Source organism: Brachyhypopomus gauderio, chromosome 1 (genome assembly GCF_052324685.1).
Source record: "Brachyhypopomus gauderio isolate BG-103 chromosome 1, BGAUD_0.2, whole genome shotgun sequence".
NCBI lineage: Eukaryota > Metazoa > Chordata > Actinopteri > Gymnotiformes > Hypopomidae > Brachyhypopomus > Brachyhypopomus gauderio.
Genome location: NC_135211.1, coordinates 4,830,420 through 4,851,026, shown reverse-complemented (window position 1 = coordinate 4,851,026; position 20,607 = coordinate 4,830,420). Strand labels below are relative to the sequence as shown.

Below are 20,607 nucleotides of genomic sequence, written 5' to 3'. Positions count from 1 at the left end.
GCAGGGGGAAGAGCCTTTTCTTGTAAGGCCCCCCAGCTTTGGAATAATCTTCCTAAATGCGTCCGGGACTCTGACACAGTCACAATCTTTAAGTCTAGGTTGAAAACCCACTTATTAAGTTTAGCGTTTGATAATTAATATCCCCCCTTAGATAAAGGTACAGATCCAGGGGTTCACAGGCGAAGGGTTTTATGGTAGACTGGGGCGCTGGTGCTGTCGTCCTGTCACTGCTCGTGGTCACTCAAGTTTGTTGACAGTGCAGTGGACGGATGCCATTGTCTCAGAATGCCCCCAAGCCTATGTTACCTTCTGGTTCTGCCTTTTTAGCTAGGCTGTAATAATTTAACTAAATGCCGGAGATGCTGCCACACTCCGGAAATGTTTATAATTTCACCTGTCCTGTATATGTCCTCATACAGAGCTAATTTTCCCTGTTTCATTTCTCCACATGGCTGCCCGCCTGCTTGAGGAATAATGAGATGAGGAGACCAGCGATCCATCCTGGGCCAGCCACCTCCTGCCTAACCGGATGCATACATCATGATGGACATTATTACATATTTTTCCTTTTCTTTCTCTTCTTTCTATCTAAATTGTTGTTGTTGTTGTCATGGTGACCGGTGTCGGCCAGAGGAGGATGGGTTCCCCCCCTGAGTCTTGGATCCTCTCAAGGTTTCTTCCTCATGCAAAAAACTAGGGAGTTTTTCCTTGCCACTGTCGCCTTTGGCTTGCTCACTGGGGGCTAGGACTCGGCACTTGTAAAGCTGCTTTGTGACAACAACTGTTGTAAAAAGCGCTATATAAATAAAATTTGATTGATTGATTGATGTTCTCCTCCACATATGTCTCCCAGTCTAAAATATCTTCTTCATATACAGTGGAGTCTCCTGGGTGGAAATAGACTCCTCATCCTCCTCAAGTGTAGTAGGAAGTCTGGACAAAGAGCAAAATGCAGTAACCAAAAAATACCTATATAGTAACCAAAAAGTTGTACATTGTATTTTGGACTAGGGCTTGTCATGGTATGCCAGCCCTGTAGCCCAAGGGAGACGCCCACACACATCTGCACACACCCTTCACTTATTCTACACAAGTGACTGTAAGGAAGGAGTGAAGCTACACAAGCCTCCCGCTCTTCTGAAGTCACAGCGCCAGGGTCTCAACTTCTCGAAACATGCATGTTCAATCTCCTGAATACTAATGACCTCCACCTGTCCCTGTGTGTCCCCACCCTCCTCCACCTTTCTTACACTACTCACTTACCACTTTACATTGTGAAGTTTTGCCTCTGACGTTGCATAGTGAGCGTTCCTTGCTCGTTTTTGCCTACCGTTGTTGTGACCTTTGCTTCTTCCTTACACCTCATTCTCAGCCCGACCCCTGGATTTGTAATGGACTCTGGACTGTATGGACCATGCTGCCCTGACCCTGCTGCCCTGTGTTCGCTTCTTTTTGTACTGTGTGTTTTGTGTGTCTTGTGCTGCTAGCTACAGTAGATTGTGTCTGGAGGATAAAGAAGCACTACGCTGCATTTAGATCCTTTTGTGGTTTTTCCAGCACATATTACAGTCACAAATGTTACAGGTTTTGCTTCCCATCTACATGGGACCATTACTTACCCACTAACTAGAGACTGGCTTAATCTGCTAAAATCAGAACAAAAAACAAACAAAACTTGGCTATTAATTTGTCTATTTGCATGCATAAAGATTGTCTGAGCAAATTAAGTAAAAAAACTACAGCATGAAAGAACTACTCACCTGCATTTCAATTCGTTGTTGCACTTGAGAGTTCGCTCCTTACAGAACCGAATGTATTTTCATGTGTGGGTATGCAACATGGATTTGGCTTATTAATATTGTTCATTAAATGACAATGAATGAATTCTTCTGCCCTTGCACAACTTTACCATCTGCATATTTCATTCAGCACAACTAATGACTTGTAGTGTAACCTACCAAAAATGCCAATTACAATGTTCAGGAATATGAAGGAGCGAATACAAATCCACAGAACGATGTAAATGCTGCAGGTGATGCTGTCCAGCTCTGGAACCCTTTGTACTTCTGACAGCAGGACACACCAGTGAGTAATGGTGAGCAGCGTGAACAGTGTGATAAATGCATTGTGCAGATCTCTGGAGAACACAACCAGCACGCTCACTTTCAAAGCAAACACTGGCAATTATCAAATACAATGTAAAAACTGAGGAGTCCAAAATGACTGAGGAGCGACATTAGGCAAACAGCCAGAGAAAAGAACCAAGAACTATTTACTACTAATGTCACGGCCTTTCCCGACAAAGGGCAACATTTTATATTTCCCTTAGCCCAATCCCAACCACTACACCTTGGGGAGTCGCAAGTTGACAAATGCAGAGAGAAGATGGGAATTTGCACAATATATTTATTCAACAAAAGAATTTTATATATAAAAAAAAAAAAAAAAAATCCATCAACTCCAAGTGCACCCAGTCCCAGTCCAGAACCTCGGCAGCCAGTTCAAGGAGGGACACGCAACAGTCCACTTAGTGTTCTGGATAGCAATGCTGCAGACAAAGGACAGAACAAAAACAAAACGCAGTCACCACTCAAAATAACTGAAATTGTAACAAAGAAACACACAAACCCACAAAGACGCAACACAAAAATGGAGCCCAAAGAATATAGAATATTTTAGCCAAACAAAATGTTCCCTAATAGGCTAGCACTGGAAAAAAAACTACTTAACACCACAGCAAACCCTCCAAATTATAAACCCCAAAATAAATCAAACCAAACAAATCCAAATCCCTTACACACAACCAAAAATCAAATAATGAAATAAACCTATAGCAGTACCCAGCCTAATAGAAAGCAACTTAGCTATTTATAGCAACGGACTCCAACAAACTAAAACAAAAATGAAAAATTAAAATGTACTGCCCTAAAACTACGACTGGTGGATGGCAGAAGGTTAAAATTCTTCTAAAATGGTAGGGGGTTGCACTTAGCTTTTTATCAGCGCGCTTCTCGTGCACAGACAGCACCAGCAGCAGAGTCTCTCACGTTCTCGCTTTCACCAGCAGCTCAGCTGTATTTACACCGGCACGTCCCAACTTCTCAGATCAGTCGGACAAAACAGACACCGCTTGGTTCACTCGGTTCACCCTTCAAACAACGGAAGTCTTTCCGCTTTGTTGCGTACTTGCCAGAGTCGGGAGCAGTGTCCGCCTGTGTCACGCCTTTTCTGGCCTTTAACACATGAATGGTGGAGAAAATCAAGCGTTGACAGGTCATCTAGGCTACATGCTGTCTAAAGTGACGTCATTCATGAATAGTCATTTTTTATTAGAAAGCCTTTTATCTACTAAGATTTGGAAGAAAAGCAAGGGGCTATTTACACAATTCCCATAGAAACGCAACCCATTAACAGATATAACGGATATAGCATTGAAGTGATGATCACCTTTACAGCTTGTTATTTAGCAGTTGCCTGTAGTCTGCTGGTCTGAATCATGTTTAACTAATTAATTGTAATGAAAATACCATCTAAGCATTAATCATTTTAAAATGGTAGTCTGTAGCCTTATCACACAAGGGGGGAGGAGTGTTAATGTTGAACAAATAATAACTCACTTGAAACTTACCAGTAATATAAAAAGATGTAATATACCAGACATACCAGTGTGAGCGGTAATTTAGGAAGGAAGTTTCTAATTGTGTCTAGCCTTATAATTTTGATTGTAAGGGCAGGGTAAAGGTTAGGTTTCTGCCAACATGTAAAATCTTATGGAATTTGTATCTGTCCCCATGGACAGAGGTATCTATGTTCCCAAATCTGAAAGGCAGAAGCCGTTCTTAATGAATTATCTCCTACGATTGGACGACAGGAACAGACAGAAATAGACCTGAACTGAACTGAGCAGATGTGTAGTCTGTCTTGTTAAGTGAGGATGTAGGTGCTTACATGTGTATCCTGACTTAGTCATGGCATGGAGTTGGGTTTAGGGGGATACTGCTGCTTCTCCCTGGTCCACCATCCACGGGACCACGTTCTTCTCTCCAGCCCCACTGGAGACAACAGCAAAACAGGAGCAGCTGGAATTCAGCCAGTTCTCTATGTGTTTCAGCAGATGTACCTGAGTTAGAAGGTGAGCTACTACCTTTGCATGTAGAAAAGCAGGTAGGCTGTTTTTGCCCTGCTCTTAAGGACGGCTGGCTCTGTCTTTTTTGAAACCTTTGAATCGTTGAATTTTAACCAGCACTCTCCTTTCTCCTCAGCTACGTCGCTGATGTAGTGCCCTGTCAGGGAAGCAAGATGTCATTAGTCACTTTATAGTTTCTACTGCATGTTTGTGGATATTATCAGACTGCTCACCACTGTCCATGCTGCCACCCAAATGAGACACCACAGCGTGGAGTCTGTAGATGTCTGTGTGAACAGTTTCCTGCAAACAACAAGTACATCTGTTTTTTCATATGATTAAGTAAGAATGCATCTTAGATCGTTGATATGGGTCTCTCTCATATCTATCTATCTCTCTCAGCCTGTCTTTCTCAGTCTCTCTCAGCATCTTTCAATCTTCTTTTTCATCTCTCTCTCTCTATTTCCTCACCAGTGGGCTGACGTGCTGTACTTTCTCTCCCTGTCCTTCTCTGCTCTCATTTACTACTAATGGGTTGAGAGAACTACATCATTATGGCAGGTACGTATAAACGTAGACAGGTTGTAAATCCAAAATTTAATTGATCACTGTAGGAAAATGGCTGATGTTTACCTTGTTCTGGCACAGAGCTTTTCTCCAGATTATCCTCCTCATGTCCTTTGTCCTGGGTGTATGCTGGTCCACTGTGGACACATCACAAAGCCATTCAGTTAGCGTCTCATTGCTAATTGTGAAAGGGTGGACAGAGGTGAGAGAGCGTATGCTCAGGCCGTTGTACAAGCTGACCTTAACGGTTGCCCGAGTGAAGCCACTCCAGGGAGGACAGAGAGGTCCAGCTCTGAGGGGATGTCCATTAGGTTTGTTAGTTTCTTGCCCAGCATGTCAAACCTCTTAATGTGGAGGATCAGAACTCTGTTCCAAAAGGAAAAATGATGTAAGAATTGGAAGAGTGTGAGATGACTGCTTTAAAACTCATTGTTTGTGGTAATTCACATAATGCGAGACTCACCGTGGGAGTGTGAAGAACTCCACCACTTCACATGCCTCGGTGCCTTGACCACATTCACATTTGAACTCCAAAACCGTTGACTGAAAAAAAGTTTTCATTGAGAGTGACAATGGTTAGGATGGCTCCCTAACTTAACAAACTGGCAAAAAAAGTGTTGTCCAGTAGGGGTGTGTGAGGTGACAGACCTTGAAGTAATTGTGTAGGCTGTCAGTCAAGGTAGAGCTCAGGTTAACAGAGAGGTGGTTGAAGTCCTCCACTCTGGAGCTCTGCAGTCCACAGCTTTCAAACAACAGAAATCAACAGAGAGGTTACAACATTCACACAGAAATAACCCACATTATCCCATACCAAGTGTGTGCATACTTTGTGACAATGCACACTCTGAAGAAACACATGTTAAGAACAGTTGATTTACAAGAAGGAGATGTGGTGATATAGCACAGAATTACCTGCTGCAGGTGCGCACAGATTTGAGGTGAAACTCAAAATTTGCCACAGGGCAGATGTAAGAGAAGGAGGAAACCCTGAGTGTCTCTCCCTCCTCCTTCAGCTGAAGCAAACACATCATCAGGAACTCATGAGCATCCTGTGGAAGACAGTACATCGGAACGGCATTACTCCTGGACTTCAGCAGCAACAGAGTTGAGAAAACAAAGAAGGTTGTGTGCAGTTCCTGCAGACTACTGCATGTGGTTCTGATGTGTTCTGAATGGCTCAGAGGGTTGTTTAGCCGAACCTGTTCGTAGTCCTCTCCAAACGCAGGGCATCTGACTGAAATACAGGCATTCAGGGCTCTCAGGAGCTTCTTCTTCTTTGAAGAGCTACGACTAGTGAGCCTGCCTTGCTGTAGATCTGCAAAACATCTACGCACAGTAACAGGGAGACCAATGTGGTTTATAACTCTCAGCATCACAACACCTCTCTAAGCACTCATAATTGAACAGTTCATTTAGACATGTGAATCCTCTGTTCCTGATTGGCTACCTGAGCATCTGGCAGCTGGATGGATCCGTCCAGCTGGAGCACTGAGCTCTGATGGGGCTCCAGAAGCAGGAGAGACTCAGAAGACACTGCAGAGTGGCGTTCATATAACATGTATTCCCAATGTTGGGAAACCTAACAGGACATTAATGTTTAGAATAGATTTAATACATAATCAGTAAAACTTCCAGGCCACTAGGTGTCAATGTCACATCATTTCAGAATTTGAAGAAGAACTGCAAAAATACTTATTGCTCCTTTAATTGCTACGTGCCTTTATTTTGGTTCAGAGATAAAGACTGTGTACATTACATCTGTGTACACTGCAAAATCACGTAATGGTTGTGTGCTAAAACACAACGTGTTCTGTCTTTACCCGAGCTGTCGGATCTCTGTGTCTCTGCCAGCAGAAACAGTGGGGGCGTGTCCTTGGCCCTCACCCTGGCCACTCTCAGTCACCCTTTCACTACTGACGATGTGCGGTAACAGGTGCTGCAAATTCTGCACACGAAAGTCTCCCTCTACCACAACAGCCGGAAATCTGAAAGAGAGAGTAGAAGTGACAGATGAATATGGAGTTTGTGTAGTGCACAAAATGTTCACATACATACAAATGTTGTTTTTAATATTTTTCAGTTTCTCTTGATTTATGCCACAATGTCAATATATAACCATTATAGATTGTCCATACTTTACTGTGCCATGAAGATGACTTTAATAATGTACCCACCTATCCATGGGCACGGAGCACACATCTTTATCAGCAGCCCCTATGGAGAGAACAAAACCTTGGAGTAAGTGTCTTTGACTAAAACATACTATGCAAAGGGACAAAATCATAAAAGATTCTGAGCTCTGACCAGGAACAATCCCTTCCGTGTTCTTGGGTTCAGTAGGGAGTTTGTTGTTGGACCTGGGGGCAAATAATTCCAGGGAAAAATCATAGACAGAATAAATAATAACCAAATGTGCATGTGACTACACATGTGCATGTGACTACACAATTCATAAGGCTGGGACGGTTTTCATACCTGGTTAAGTGTCCCTCAGAGGAAGAGGAGCAAGAGATGGAGGAGGAGCTGACATTCAAGGACTGAGTGTCAGTTACTTGTGTCAGGGAGGATGACTCTATATGTCTCCACCATCTTTGCTTTTTCTTCTTTTTAACTTCACTATTCACACCCTCTTTGTTCTTTTTCTGTAGGAAAGCATTGGTTTGTCAAATCATGGGTATGGGAAACCTCAGTACACCCTAAAAAGCATCACATCTTAAATAGAAAAAATATCGGAGAAAATATCGGAGAATCGGAGAATAACCGGTATAAAAATGCCGGTTACTCCTTTTTAGACCACAACACGGACGTAGTTTTGGGGGGGGACGGGGGGGACATGTCCCCCCCACTTTTTCAAAAGCCGGTTTTGGTCCCCCCCAGTTTTTACAGTTAAAACCAAATATTTAAGTAGCGACGAAGTCATGTCCCCCCCACTTTTTAACGGTTAAAAAACCAATATCCAAATAGCGACAAATCTAGCACTAGGATCATGCAGCACCACCCCCCCCCCCCCCGCTCAACAGTTCGCCACCCCAGGTTGTGTCCCCCCCACTTATGAAATCAAAACTACGTCCATGGACCACAACGTATAAAAACGTTAGATAGCTACCTTCATACACGAGTAAATGCAACCCATTTGTCCGATATACGCTCCTTCCTAACAGAATTAATGTAAACGTCGTCGCGTCGGGTTTGCAGGTACTTTAAATGTGATGTTCGCGATATATTGACCTGGTTCTATTGTGCAGCGCTGTCACGGCCTCGTTGTTAACGTCAGTAGCTATATGACGTAATAGTGCTGCGTTCTGTTGTCGTTAAGTGTGAAGCTGTAAGCTCCAGACTATTTAGCACAACTTCTATACCCTATATCCAAAACCAAACACTTAGGTCCTCAGACACAGGTCTTCTGGTGGTTCCAAAATACAAGCTTGTCACTGCTCGTGGGCGCTCATTCTGTGTAATGGCCCCAAAACTGTGGAATGGCCTCCCGCAACATCTCCGCCTCTGTTCATCCTTTTCCTCCTTCAAAACTCAGCTTAAAACTCACCTTTTCTCTCAGTATTTTCTCCCTTCCACATAGTCATAGTATGGTTTAATTAATTATATTTATTTATTTAATTTTTATTTGTTTTTTTTCCCCATAGGATTTTTGTAAAGTGTCCTTGGGTACTAGAAAGGCGCTATATAAGTTTAACTTATATTAAATACGTTGTTTAAATATCTAAGTGACGCACTACCGCTACTAGTGGTGAGAAAGTGTACTGCATTTTATTCAAAATCAATGCGGTCCGGCGGCCCTCTGCGGCCCAAAGTTTAAAACTGTTGTTCTTTTGAGGCCCTCAAGGTGGCGTTCGCGGCCCACAGTTGGGTTAAGAATCTCATCTAGATGAGGTTTTGGGGCTAAATCATCTCTTGACTGTCATGATGATGCCCGATGTTGTGAGGGTTTTGTGTGTTTTTTTGTTTTTGTTTGCCCAATCTTTCCTTTGCAACCTTTCAGTGACTCTGCAATATACTCCGCAGGGGACGACCAAGTTCATGGTCATGGTTCATGGATCATGAAATCCCTTCACCCTTTAGTGCTAAGGTTTAGTGATTCATCTTATACATTATTATACTAGAAAAATCCACATACTAGAATGTAAGATACTGATTAGTGAAAGAAATCTGCACAATTACACACACAACTTGGGCACCTTGCAGGGCTTTGAGCTTTTATGAAAAGTGCGGTTCAATTATACTTCACATGTACAGTATCAGCTACTCTTTTTGCATTTTAAAGTCCCCTCTAATTTATAACTGTCCAACAATATTTCAGGTTGTCCTAAAATATTTCCTGATTGCTTATAAATTGTTTCTTCACAGCTGATTGCCTGACTGAATCTATAGATTGCCTTTCCTGCATTTACACTGAATGTAGTTTGACAACATTATAAAGGATATATGTTTCCAAAACATGCATAGAAATTCAAGTCATGGAGTACAAATTTAATTTGATCAAATTACAACTTGACAGAAAAAGTAAAACTGCATTTTCATTAAATAAATATACAAAATTCAGATTCAAATTGTAGCTGTAGAGAGAGGAATAAAATTCATCCAATTGTCATTAACAAAAAACAAGCAAAAACAAAACACACACACACACACACACACACACACACACACACACACACACACACACACACACACACACACACACAAAACAGATTTGCCAGATTTCTATACGATGAAGATTTTTTAATCAGGTGTCAACAGCACGACATCTAACTTGGATAAAGCCACTTCTGTTACGTAAGGAAGTGTCTGATGGAAGTGTCTGATGGAAGTGTCTGATGGGAGTGTTGGATGAGAGGGTTTGATGGAAGTGTCTGATGGTAGTGTCTGATGGAAGCATGTTCTGGTGAAGAGGAAATGATGTGGCTGGTAAAGGCTTGCTAGCTCTACTCTGGTGCTTACAGTAAGGTAGTGCATCGGTGATTGTTAGAGCGTCTAACAGCCAATAGTGTAAAAGAAGTGCCTTGTATCTTTTGTGCTAGTTATGTGTTTTGCACAGTGGAGGCATTGGGGTTAAAGACCCGTACTCATACCAGAGATGGTCATGGGTCTCTTTGTATGAGTCAAGTCTTGAGACACTGGATACAAGTCTGAATTGATTTGTGAGTCTTCCTTAGAAACCTGTTACTGCTTAAAATAATTATATTTTCATGTTGTTTTCAAACTTTCGTGTTGAATCATTTAGGCAAAAGTAATTTAGGCAAAAGTCTGAATCAATTTGCAAGACTTTCAAAATGCATCACAAGTACGATTTAAGTTGTCATGTCTGATCCATTCTAGATGGATCTAGAACATTTGTGTTTCTTTTCACAAAATGTTGGCTGCAGGGATGGAATAATCTGTGGTATCTGATTAACTGTAACTGATCTTTCATTATTTTCACAGAGATAAGAAATATGCCTTAGTGTCTTAGTGTCTGATGGTGTCTTAGTGGCTAGTGGCCTGACAGTGGATAGTGGCTTAGTGTCTGATAGGGGCTCATAGTTCAAGACAGGTCATGAATAGCAGAAATTGATGCTTTTGTACTGGACAACGTGTAACAAGTCATTTGCTGGATTACAAAATTATGATAATAAGAATCACATAGCAAACCAGAAAGCTAAAATTGTTTATCCAAGTTCCCATTAAACATTCTTCGAGGTAGCTAAAAAATTATAACACGTAGTCGTCACTAGAAACAATTATTCTCTGAAGTAATCCATCTGTTAAAGTACTAGGCTATTATGTGATTAATGAAAGAATAATAATAATATTTCTTTATAAGCAACAGCACCAATTCAAAGTTTTCAGCACCAATTTATAATGTATTGTTAAGCACTTGCTGTGTTTACCACTAACTTACACAGTATTTTACTGTTTGAATGTCTGGAACGCCAGTGTTCCCACCACATGCTCCTTTTGATAACTGGGAGTGGGCCGTTGACCACAAACCTCTCTTAGGCACACCAGAAAAAAGTGGGAAAGAACAGTGTAAATGCATAACATGAATGGCATTATAAATATGTCAAATATGCATGATGTAATAAATATGCTAAATATGTGTGTTCCCATTTAAAATAACTTGTAGCACCATAAAATAAACTGTGTCACCAGCACCACGATGCAGCAGCATTAGAGGTGAGAAGGTCGTGGGACTGCATCACACGGAGGAGGTCTGCTCCCGCTCCTCCACCTGTCTCCGCTGCAGTGTGCCGGACAGTGTGTCGGAATCGAGCAGCTCCACCACGCTGTAGGGAGCACAGTCCTCCAGGCCCAGTTTCCCGCAGGCCCAGCCGCACGCACCTTTCTCCAGGTCGGCCACGGCCATCCACCACTCTCCGATGCTCCACGAGATCTGGGCGGCGGCCGCGTACGCTGCCACGCAGGTGCAGAGCGCCACCATCAGCGCCGGGTAGCCCAGAACCAGCAGCGGACACACTAGGATCTTGTGCAAGAACGTGCGCTCCTCGTTGTAGACGAGGAAGATGTTGTACCAAGTGAGCGTGCCGTAGTAAAAGGAGATGACGAAGGCTAGCAGGAACACCACAGGGAAGCAGGATAGGCTCCAGAGGACCACATGTGGGCCCCGTCCTGGACCCAGTGTGCACTCCTCACGCCTGAACGCCGAGCCCGCCTCACACTCGGCGTCCAGACGCTCCTTGGAGCGTGCCATGTCTCTCAGCTCGCGGTCGGTCAACGCCAGGCGGATGTCCACCAGCTGGCCTTTTCTCTTCCCACGAGTGATCGTTCCCGTAAGTGTCACGAAGCGGCTGTCTGCAGGACCGTCCCATTCAGCTGTGAAGAACACCAATGCCAGTTTAACACAGACTAACAGATCTTTAGATATAGTGGTAGCATTTGATTCTATCAACTGTTGATTCAAAGAATGACAGAGGCAGTGAACAGGACATACAGTGAATACTGTTTTTTATTAAAAACAGATAAACTAGAGGTTCGGAAACTGGATGTCATTGCTACAAATACAGTCTCGAGTGTCTGCTAAATGCCCTAAATGTAAAACAATAAACTTAAATCTCAATTGCGGCTACATCTATCAGTTAAACCAAATTGAATTTTCAAAGCAGTATGAGCAGACTTGTATATATATTTGTCTTTCAGCCACACCCGTTGCTAACAGCTATACAAAACAAAATTAGGCACCTGCAATCCCCACAAACCCTGCTAGTAGAATCAGTTGTACTGATGAGCTCAGGGACTTTAAACATGTTACTGCCATATCTGTCATTTGACATATGATGCAAACTATATATGCCCTGATCCACCGTATGTGATATTATTTTGAAATTAAAGTACTGAGTAGCAACAATGTCTATGCCAGAAGGTCTGGTGTGGAGGAACTTGGTGGAAACTAAACCACCCAAACTCACAGAGCGCTGCTGTGTGCAGAAGTGGGTAGAAAAGGCCTGTTCTTTGTTACAGCTGGAGCCATAGAGCTCCAGTCACCCTCTGGAAGCAGCGTCAGCAAAAGCACTGTGAACTTGGAGCTTTATACATTGTTTAAAGGAGGACACTCTGGTCAAGAAGCTACCACAATGCCAAACTCTAACTGAAAGGGTGTACACTGCACCACTGCTGAACTCGTTCTCTGTAGCAATCCCTCATATTTCTCTCTCTTGCAGTCTGATGGGTCCTATTGCTCCAGTGAATGGTAATGTTAATGATACAGCATACAAAGGCATTTTAGACAATTATATGTCTTCAACTTTGAGGCGACAGTTTGTGTTAGAGCTTTTCCAAAAAAAGTGTAGATAGTGAGTGGTGGGAGGAGAAAAGAACAAACAAAGAAAACGATGTAAGTATGAAAGTATTTGTTTAGAAGTTATGTGATCTAAATAAAGCTATTGACTTTTGAATTATAAGCATGTACAGCAATTATATACTTATTTCAGTGTATTGATTTAGTTACTCATTTCATTCAACACTGCAGCCATAAAAAGTTTGCATGCCTTTAATCCTTTAATATCGCAGGTAATAAAATAGTCACCAGAAAAAAACCCCACTTTTTACTTAAACATATTTCAAAACATTGTTTTTTACTCATTGCCCATTTGATTGCATAATGTTGATATGCTTTGATAAAGTACATAAATATGCTGAAAATATGTTAACACATGTTTAGATGTGGAAGACATGCTTGCTTTCACACTAGTGTAGAATTTGTGCCCTTTGTCAAAATCCAACCCACTTCAAAGCCACTTTTGCATGGGACACTTATTAAGCAACGCCAGTGGTAAAACGTGACTGAAATAAACCCAGTGATTAATTTGATACACCTGTCACAGGTGATTAGCTTTGCCCTCACCTTCCTCTGGTGGAGTACCGGGGGCCCCGTCCCCATTTGCCGAAGTCCCCTCACATGCAGACTCCACCTCAGAGCGGTAGATTATCTCCTTTTTCTTTCTCTTCTTTCTCCTTGTGCTGGTCCCTCCTTCGTCCTCCGACCCACGCAGTGATGTGACTGGGGACTGTGCCCCAGAAACCCCCTCCTGTTCTGGACATGCCTCCTCCATCATCCTTGACCCTTAGCAGGATAAGAGTGAGGAGTCTGTATTAGAGGAGGGTAAGAGTGATGAGTCTGTTTTAGAGGAGGTTAAGAGTGATGAGTCTGTATTAGAGGATGTTAAGAGTGAGGAGTCTGTATTAGAGGAGGGTAAGAGTGATGAGTCTGTATTAGAGGAGGGTAAGAGTGAGGAGTCTGTATTAGAGGATGTTAAGAGTGAGGAGTCTGTATTAGAGGAGGGTAAGAGTGATGAGTCTGTATTAGAGGAGGGTAAGAGTGAGGAGTCTGTATTAGAGGAGGTTAAGAGTGATGAGTCTGTATTAGAGGATGTTAAGAGTGAGGAGACTGTTTTAGAGGAGGGTAAGAGTGATGAGTCTGTATTAGAGGATGTTAAGAGTGAGGAGTCTGTATTAGAGGAGGGTAAGAGTGATGAGTCTGTATTAGAGGATGTTAAGAGTGATGAGTCTGTATTAGAGGAGGGTAAGAGTGATGAGTCTGTATTAGAGGAGGGTAAGAGTGAGGAGACTGTTTTAGAGGAGGGTAAGAGTGATGAGTCTGTATTAGAGGAGGTTAAGAGTGATGAGTCTGTATTAGAGGAGAGTAAGAGTGATGAGTCTGCATTAGAGGAGGGTAAGAGTGATGAGTCTGTATTAGAGGATGTTAAGAGTGAGGAGTCTGTATTAGAGGAGGGTAAGAGTGATGAGTCTGTATTAGAGGATGTTAAGAGTGAGGAGTCTGTATTAGAGGAGGGTAAGAGTGAGGAGTCTGTATTAGAGGATGTTAAGAGTGAGGAGTCTGTATTAGAGGAGGGTAAGAGTGATGAGTCTGTATTAGAGGATGTTAAGAGTGAGGAGTCTGTATTAGAGGAGGTTAAGAGTGATGAGTCTGTATTAGAGGAGAGTAAGAGTGATGAGTCTGTATTAGAGGAGGGTAAGAGTGATGAGTCTGTATTAGAGGAGGGTAAGAGTGAGGAGTCTGTATTAGAGGAGGGTAAGAGTGATGAGTCTGTATTAGAGGATGTTAAGAGTGAGGAGTCTGTATTAGAGGAGGGTAAGAGTGGGGAGTCTGTATTAGAGCAGGATAAGAGTGAGGAGTCTTTATTAGAGGAGGGTAAGAGTGATGAGTCTGTATTAGAGGAGGGTAAGAGTGATGAGTCTGTATTAGTGCAGGATAAGAGTGTTGAGTCTGTATTAGAGGAGAGTAAGAGTGATGAGTCTGTATTAGAGGAGGGTAAGAGTGAGGAGTCTGTATTAGAATGTATTAGAGGAGGTTAAGAGTGGTGAGTCTGTATTAGAGGAGGTTAAGAGTGGTGAGTCTGTATTAGAGGATGTTAAGAGTGATGAGTCTGTATTAGAGGAGGGTAAGAGTGATGAGTCTGTATAAGAGGAGGGTAAGAGTGTTGAGTCTGTATTAGATGAGGGTAAGAGTGATGAGTCTGTATTAGAGGAGGGTAAGAGTGATGAGTCTGTATTAGAGGATGTTAAGAGTGAGGAGTCTGTATTAGAGGAGGGTAAGAGTGATGAGTCTGTATTAGAGGATGTTAAGAGTGATGAGTCTGTATTAGAGGAGGGTAAGAGTGATGAGTCTGTATTAGAGGGGGGTAAGAGTGAGGAGACTGTTTTAGAGGAGGGTAAGAGTGATGAGTCTGTATTAGAGGAGGTTAAGAGTGATGAGTCTGTATTAGAGGAGAGTAAGAGTGATGAGTCTGTATTAGAGGAGGGTAAGAGTGATGAGTCTGTATTAGAGGATGTTAAGAGTGAGGAGTCTGTATTAGAGGAGGGTAAGAGTGATGAGTCTGTATTAGAGGATGTTAAGAGTGAGGAGTCTGTATTAGAGGAGGGTAAGAGTGAGGAGTCTGTATTAGAGGATGTTAAGAGTGAGGAGTCTGTATTAGAGGAGGGTAAGAGTGATGAGTCTGTATTAGAGGATGTTAAGAGTGAGGAGTCTGTATTAGAGGAGGTTAAGAGTGATGAGTCTGTATTAGAGGAGAGTAAGAGTGATGAGTCTGTATTAGAGGAGGGTAAGAGTGATGAGTCTGTATTAGAGGAGGGTAAGAGTGAGGAGTCTGTATTAGAGGAGGGTAAGAGTGATGAGTCTGTATTAGAGGATGTTAAGAGTGAGGAGTCTGTATTAGAGGAGGGTAAGAGTGAGGAGTCTGTATTAGAGCAGGATAAGAGTGAGGAGTCTTTATTAGAGGAGGGTAAGAGTGATGAGTCTGTATTAGAGGAGGGTAAGAGTGATGAGTCTGTATTAGTGCAGGATAAGAGTGTTGAGTCTGTATTAGAGGAGAGTAAGAGTGATGAGTCTGTATTAGAGGAGGGTAAGAGTGAGGAGTCTGTATTAGAATGTATTAGAGGAGGTTAAGAGTGGTGAGTCTGTATTAGAGGAGGTTAAGAGTGGTGAGTCTGTATTAGAGGATGTTAAGAGTTATGAGTCTGTATTAGAGGATGTTAAGAGTGAGGAGTCTGTATTAGAGGAGGGTAAGAGTGAGGAGTCTGTATTAGAATGTATTAGAGGAGGTTAAGAGTGGTGAGTCTGTATTAGAGGAGGTTAAGAGTGGTGAGTCTGTATTAGAGGAGGGTAAGAGTGATGAGTCTGTATTAGAGGATGTTAAGAGTGAGGAGTCTGTATTAGAGGATGTTAAGAGTGTTGAGTCTGTATTAGATGAGGGTAAGAGTGATGAGTCTGTATTAGAGGAGGGTAAGAGTGATGAGTCTGTATTAGAGGATGTTAAGAGTGAGGAGTCTGTATTAGATGAGGGTAAGAGTGAGGAGTCTGTATTAGAGGATGTTAAGAGTGATGAGTCTGTATTAGAGGAGGGTAAGAGTGATGAGTCTGTATTAGAGGATGTTAAGAGTGAGGAGTCTGTATTAGAGGAGGTTAAGAGTGATGAGTCTGTATTAGAGGAGAGTAAGAGTGATGAGTCTGTATTAGAGGATGTTAAGAGTGAGGAGTCTGTATTAGAGGAGGGTAAGAGTGATGAGTCTGTATTAGAGGATGTTCAGAGTGAGGAGTCTGTATTAGAGGAGGGTAAGAGTGAGGAGTCTGTATTAGAGCAGAATAAGAGTGAGGAGTCTTTATTAGAGGAGGGTAAGAGTGATGAGTCTGTATTAGAGGAGGGTAAGAGTGATGAGTCTGTATTAGTGCAGGATAAGAGTGTTGAGTCTGTATTAGAGGAGAGTAAGAGTGATGAGTCTGTATTAGAGGAGGGTAAGAGTGATGAGTCTGTATTAGAGGAGGGTAAGAGTGAGGAGTCTGTATTAGAATGTATTAGAGGAGGTTAAGAGTGGTGAGTCTGTATTAGAGGAGGTTAAGAGTGGTGAGTCTGTATTAGAGGAGGGTAAGAGTGATGAGTCTGTATAAGAGGAGGGTAAGAGTGTTGAGTCTGTATTAGATGAGGGTAAGAGTGATGAGTCTGTATTAGAGGAGGGTAAGAGTGATGAGTCTGTATTAGAGGAGGGTAAGAGTGATGAGTCTGTATTAGAGGAGGGTAAGAGTGAGGAGTCTGTATTAGAATGTATTAGAGGAGGTTAAGAGTGGTGAGTCTGTATTAGAGGAGGTTAAGAGTGAGGAGTCTGTATTAGAGGAGGGTAAGAGTGGTGAGTCTGTATTAAAGGAGGGTAAGAGTGATGAGTCTGTATTAGAGGAGGGTATGGCTGCCACGATTAGTCGACTAGTCACGATTATGTCGACTAATAAAATAGTCGACGACTAATTTAATAGTCGATTAGTCGATGTGTCATTTTTTTTACTTTTTTCTCTCCAAACTGCTCCACTGCTGTATCTGCCTTTCTGTCCTTGATGCACATGCGCAGTAGTGGAAACCTTGGTAGGCAGTGGACGACATCCCAGGACGTTATACAGACAGGCTCTGGTATCATGGCTACCCGGCTACGGATCTCAAAAGTGTGGGATCACTAAGAAAATGAAAGAGAAACGCATGCAATGCAATATCTGCAAGGCAGATTCCACGGCAGCACAACCGCGATGTACAAGCTCCTGAAAAGGTTGTGACTGATTGTGACAATGTCTCAAATTTAGTTAGCTGCTAAAATGAGCGTAAAACGAGCGTTAACTTAGTACTTGCTCATCGTGGTAGCTGTAAAAGTTAACATTAGCGATGGCGATTTGTTTCATTAGCCTTAGCACGCATTCATGTGTTTTCTGTAACGTCAGTGAGACCAAAACTTTATTTTTGTGAATAATTCCTTAGTTTCAGGTACCTACCTAATTTGATTTAAATGTAGTTAAGTTTGATGCCAGAGACGAATGAACGAAAGAAAAAAAATTCTTTATTAATGTATTTATATTTGTGTTGTATAAGCCACTGCCTTATCCTTATTTTAATCAGTTTGTTGCAACAAGCTGCATATTTCATTAAAGGTTTAATGAACTATGATATAAATTGTTTTTAGTTTTAGTTAACATATAGCTGAAATCTAATGATGGTTATATAATAGCAGCTGCATTCTAGTGCGATAAGCTGTATGTTTTATATTCAATTAACATTTGGTCCGATTAGTCGACTAATCATAAAAATTAGTCGTTGATTAGTCGACTATAAAAATAATCGTTTGTGGCAGCCCTAGAGGAGGGTAAGAAATGAAATGAAAATGAAATGAAATGAAATGAAATGTGCCATATTTTGTCAATTGTGATTTTTACACCCCAATCGAAATTTGTCCTCCGCTTTTAACCCATCTGTGCAGTCAGAACACACACACACACTAGTGATTACTAGGGGCTGTGGATCACACGTGCCCAGAGCGGTGGGCAGCCCTAGCCCGGCGCCCGGGGAGCAGATGGGGTTAGGTGCCTTGCTCAAGGGCACCTCAGTCATGGCCTGTCTGGGAATCGAACCCACGACCCTCCGGTCACAAGTCCAGTTCCCTAACCGCCAGGCCAAGAGTGATGAGTCTGTATTAGAGGATGTTAAGAGTGAGGAGTCTGTATTAGAGGAGGGTAAGAGTGATGAGTCTGTATTAGAGGATGTTAAGAGTGAGGAGTCTGTATTAGAGGAGGGTAAGAGTGATGAGTCTGTATTAGAGGATGTTAAGAGTGAGGAGTCTGTATTAGAGGAGGGTAAGAGTGATGAGTCTGTATTAGAGTAAGTTAAGAGTGAGGAGTCTGTATTAGAGGAGGGTAAGAGTGAGGAGTCTGTATTAGAGGAGGGTAAGAGTGATGAGTCTGTATTAGAGTAGGTTAAGAAAGATTGAGGAGTCTGTATTAGAGGAGGTTAAGAGTGAGGAGTCTGTATTAGAGCAGGATAAGTGTGAGGAGAAGTATTTATTAAAACTGTTTAAGAAACAATTAAAACTCATAACTCTCATAACTAATTCTTTAAAAATGTTATGAATTAATATTGATATTAGCAATAGCAAGCATACTATGCATAATATTACAATAGCGCATCACTAGTGTAGGCTATTATTGCAGGTTATTTTAAAATATAAATGGGTTAGTATGCCGTCCTTATTTATCTTCTTAATGATCTAAATCTCACTTCACTCATACGTGACAGCTCTGTTATGAGATTTGTGCTCTTGCAAGTTTTTTTTACTAGCTTATGTGCCTCTGAATATTATCCACGAAGAATTTAGTTACTAGGTTATAATGTTGCTCTCAGAATGTACATCGCAACACAATATAGTTGTAACAGGGCCTAGATTTTGGCTTAAGATGGTAACAGTAAAAAATGCCTACTTTGTAAAAGTAAATGATCTATAGCTATTTTTAGATATAGGACCTTCTAGTGTGTACACATTATATCTTCAGTATAAAGAAATACTGTCCTGAGAGGGCTAAGTTGTAAAGGTTGGGGCATCAGGTTTGTGTCCAGCATCCAAATAGTGAGTGTGACTTAGAGCAATGTCAAGGGCACCACCAGGGACTTGGGGGCCCATGAGAAGACATCACAGTGGCCCCACCACCACAGTCTTTATTTGGGCCATTATAATCATTTTAACAGCCCTCCAGCACCCCTGTTTAATGGGTACATTGGCTTTTCTATTATGATTTTTTTGTATATTCATATAGCAGGAAGCAAACCAAAGGTATTTCTGTTTAAAATTGCATGATTATTGTGCTTTTCATTTAAAAAATATCCTAGTAAATGTATCATCCTTGGAATATCTTAAGACACGGAACTGTCACCCGAAACAAAACAAAAGGCTTCTGCAGCCTCACATTACCTTAGTGCTTTAAACAGGCCTATTTGCCAGCATGAACCACTGAGGTTGATACAACAACCTTTGATATTAGTGAAAATTAAGAAAATGCAAATAAATTCAAATGTCTCTCTTTAAAATTTACAGCGTGTGTCAATTATTGGGGATGTCCAGTAGCTGCCGACACCACGATGCCCACAGCCTACGCCTATTGTGGAGACTGACGGCTCCGCTGCAGAATTCTTGCCGGTAGATGTTATAATTCTCCGGCGTTGACATCGTCTTAGATTTTGTCATGTCGATTATGCTCGCTCTCTTCTTTTCTAAATAATTAAAGTAAATGTCTCAAATACCTCGATGTGAAATTTTGGGGAAAAGGAAACAAATCTCGCCTATAATGAAATGAAAGCCACACCTTTGGGATGCGTGTATGAAACTCCTCACACCGCTATTAAAACGAACCATTATGTTTGGACTCGACAGTTACATTCAAACACAGATTAATCCATATTTTAAATATATGCTCCGTCCTTGGTCGACTTACCTGTATTCAGAGGCAGGCAAATTAAAACGAAATGTCTGAATTGCCTTTTATTCTCGCTAAGAAACCGTACGAAACCGTCGCAATGTTCCTGCTAAATGTATATTTGCACTGAACTGATTTGTAATCCGCGTGATTATTCTGTACGGTTGTCGGTACACCGGCACCGCGCCCGTCTGAATCCCGTTTTCCACCAATAGGGAATAATAGGAAATGTTGGCTGAGCTCGCGGGGTCCTCCGCACGTGCCAAGTACGGCGCTGTTCTCTGCCCGGTAACCGGTAGTTTAAGCGCAGTTCGCGTCTAACGTCGACAGGTAATACGTGTAATATCCTCGTAACTCTCGTCTTGGGTTCATATATAAACTTACAGTAGCTCACGCATTCATACGGTATGTACTGGAGATATGATTATGAATACATTAGCAATATCAGTTTAATAAAGAATCACCACAGATGGTGTTTACTTTATTTCAATATGCAGACCAGACACTACTCTGCAACCACGGACGTAGTTTTGGGGGGGGACGGGGGGGACATGTCCCCCCCACTTTTTCAAAAGCCGGTTTTGGTCCCCCCCAGTTTTTACAGTTAAAACCAAATATTTAAGTAGCGACGAAGTCATGTCCCCCCCACTTTTTAACGGTTAAAAAA

General features: G+C 42.0%; 2 protein-coding genes and 1 long non-coding RNA gene across 4 annotated transcripts; all 3 read right to left on the bottom strand.

Moving 5' to 3' along the window:
- Positions 1–2,417: 2,417 nt before the first annotated feature.
- On the bottom strand, positions 2,418–5,079 carry LOC143526481 (uncharacterized). 2 transcript variants are annotated; one of them, XR_013133858.1, is made up of 5 exons: positions 4,934–5,079; positions 4,360–4,830; positions 4,145–4,283; positions 3,949–4,052; positions 2,418–3,233 (listed from the first exon to the last, which is right to left on the bottom strand). It is a non-coding gene; the product is annotated as an uncharacterized LOC143526481 (long non-coding RNA). The 2 variants fall into 2 exon arrangements; XR_013133863.1 differs by having other exon boundaries at positions 4,363–4,830.
- Positions 5,080–5,770: 691 nt separating this feature from the next.
- LOC143527816 (uncharacterized) lies at positions 5,771–8,174 on the bottom strand. Its single transcript, XM_077023126.1, has 7 exons — positions 7,800–8,174; positions 7,169–7,335; positions 6,868–7,050; positions 6,514–6,678; positions 6,141–6,272; positions 5,893–6,019; positions 5,771–5,776 (listed from the first exon to the last, which is right to left on the bottom strand). The coding sequence occupies exons 1-7, from the start codon at positions 7,824–7,826 to the stop codon at positions 5,771–5,773; spliced, it is 807 nt and encodes a 268-aa protein (XP_076879241.1). The 5' UTR covers positions 7,827–8,174.
- A 1,122-nt stretch (positions 8,175–9,296) lies between these two features.
- tmem169a (transmembrane protein 169a) lies at positions 9,297–20,123 on the bottom strand. The gene is made up of 3 exons (XM_077020923.1): positions 19,959–20,123; positions 13,050–13,268; positions 9,297–11,521 (listed from the first exon to the last, which is right to left on the bottom strand). Exons 2-3 carry the CDS (start codon positions 13,258–13,260, stop codon positions 10,887–10,889), a joined length of 846 nt encoding a protein of 281 aa, XP_076877038.1. The 5' UTR covers positions 13,261–13,268; positions 19,959–20,123; the 3' UTR covers positions 9,297–10,886.
- Between the last annotated feature and the right edge of the window lie 484 nt (positions 20,124–20,607).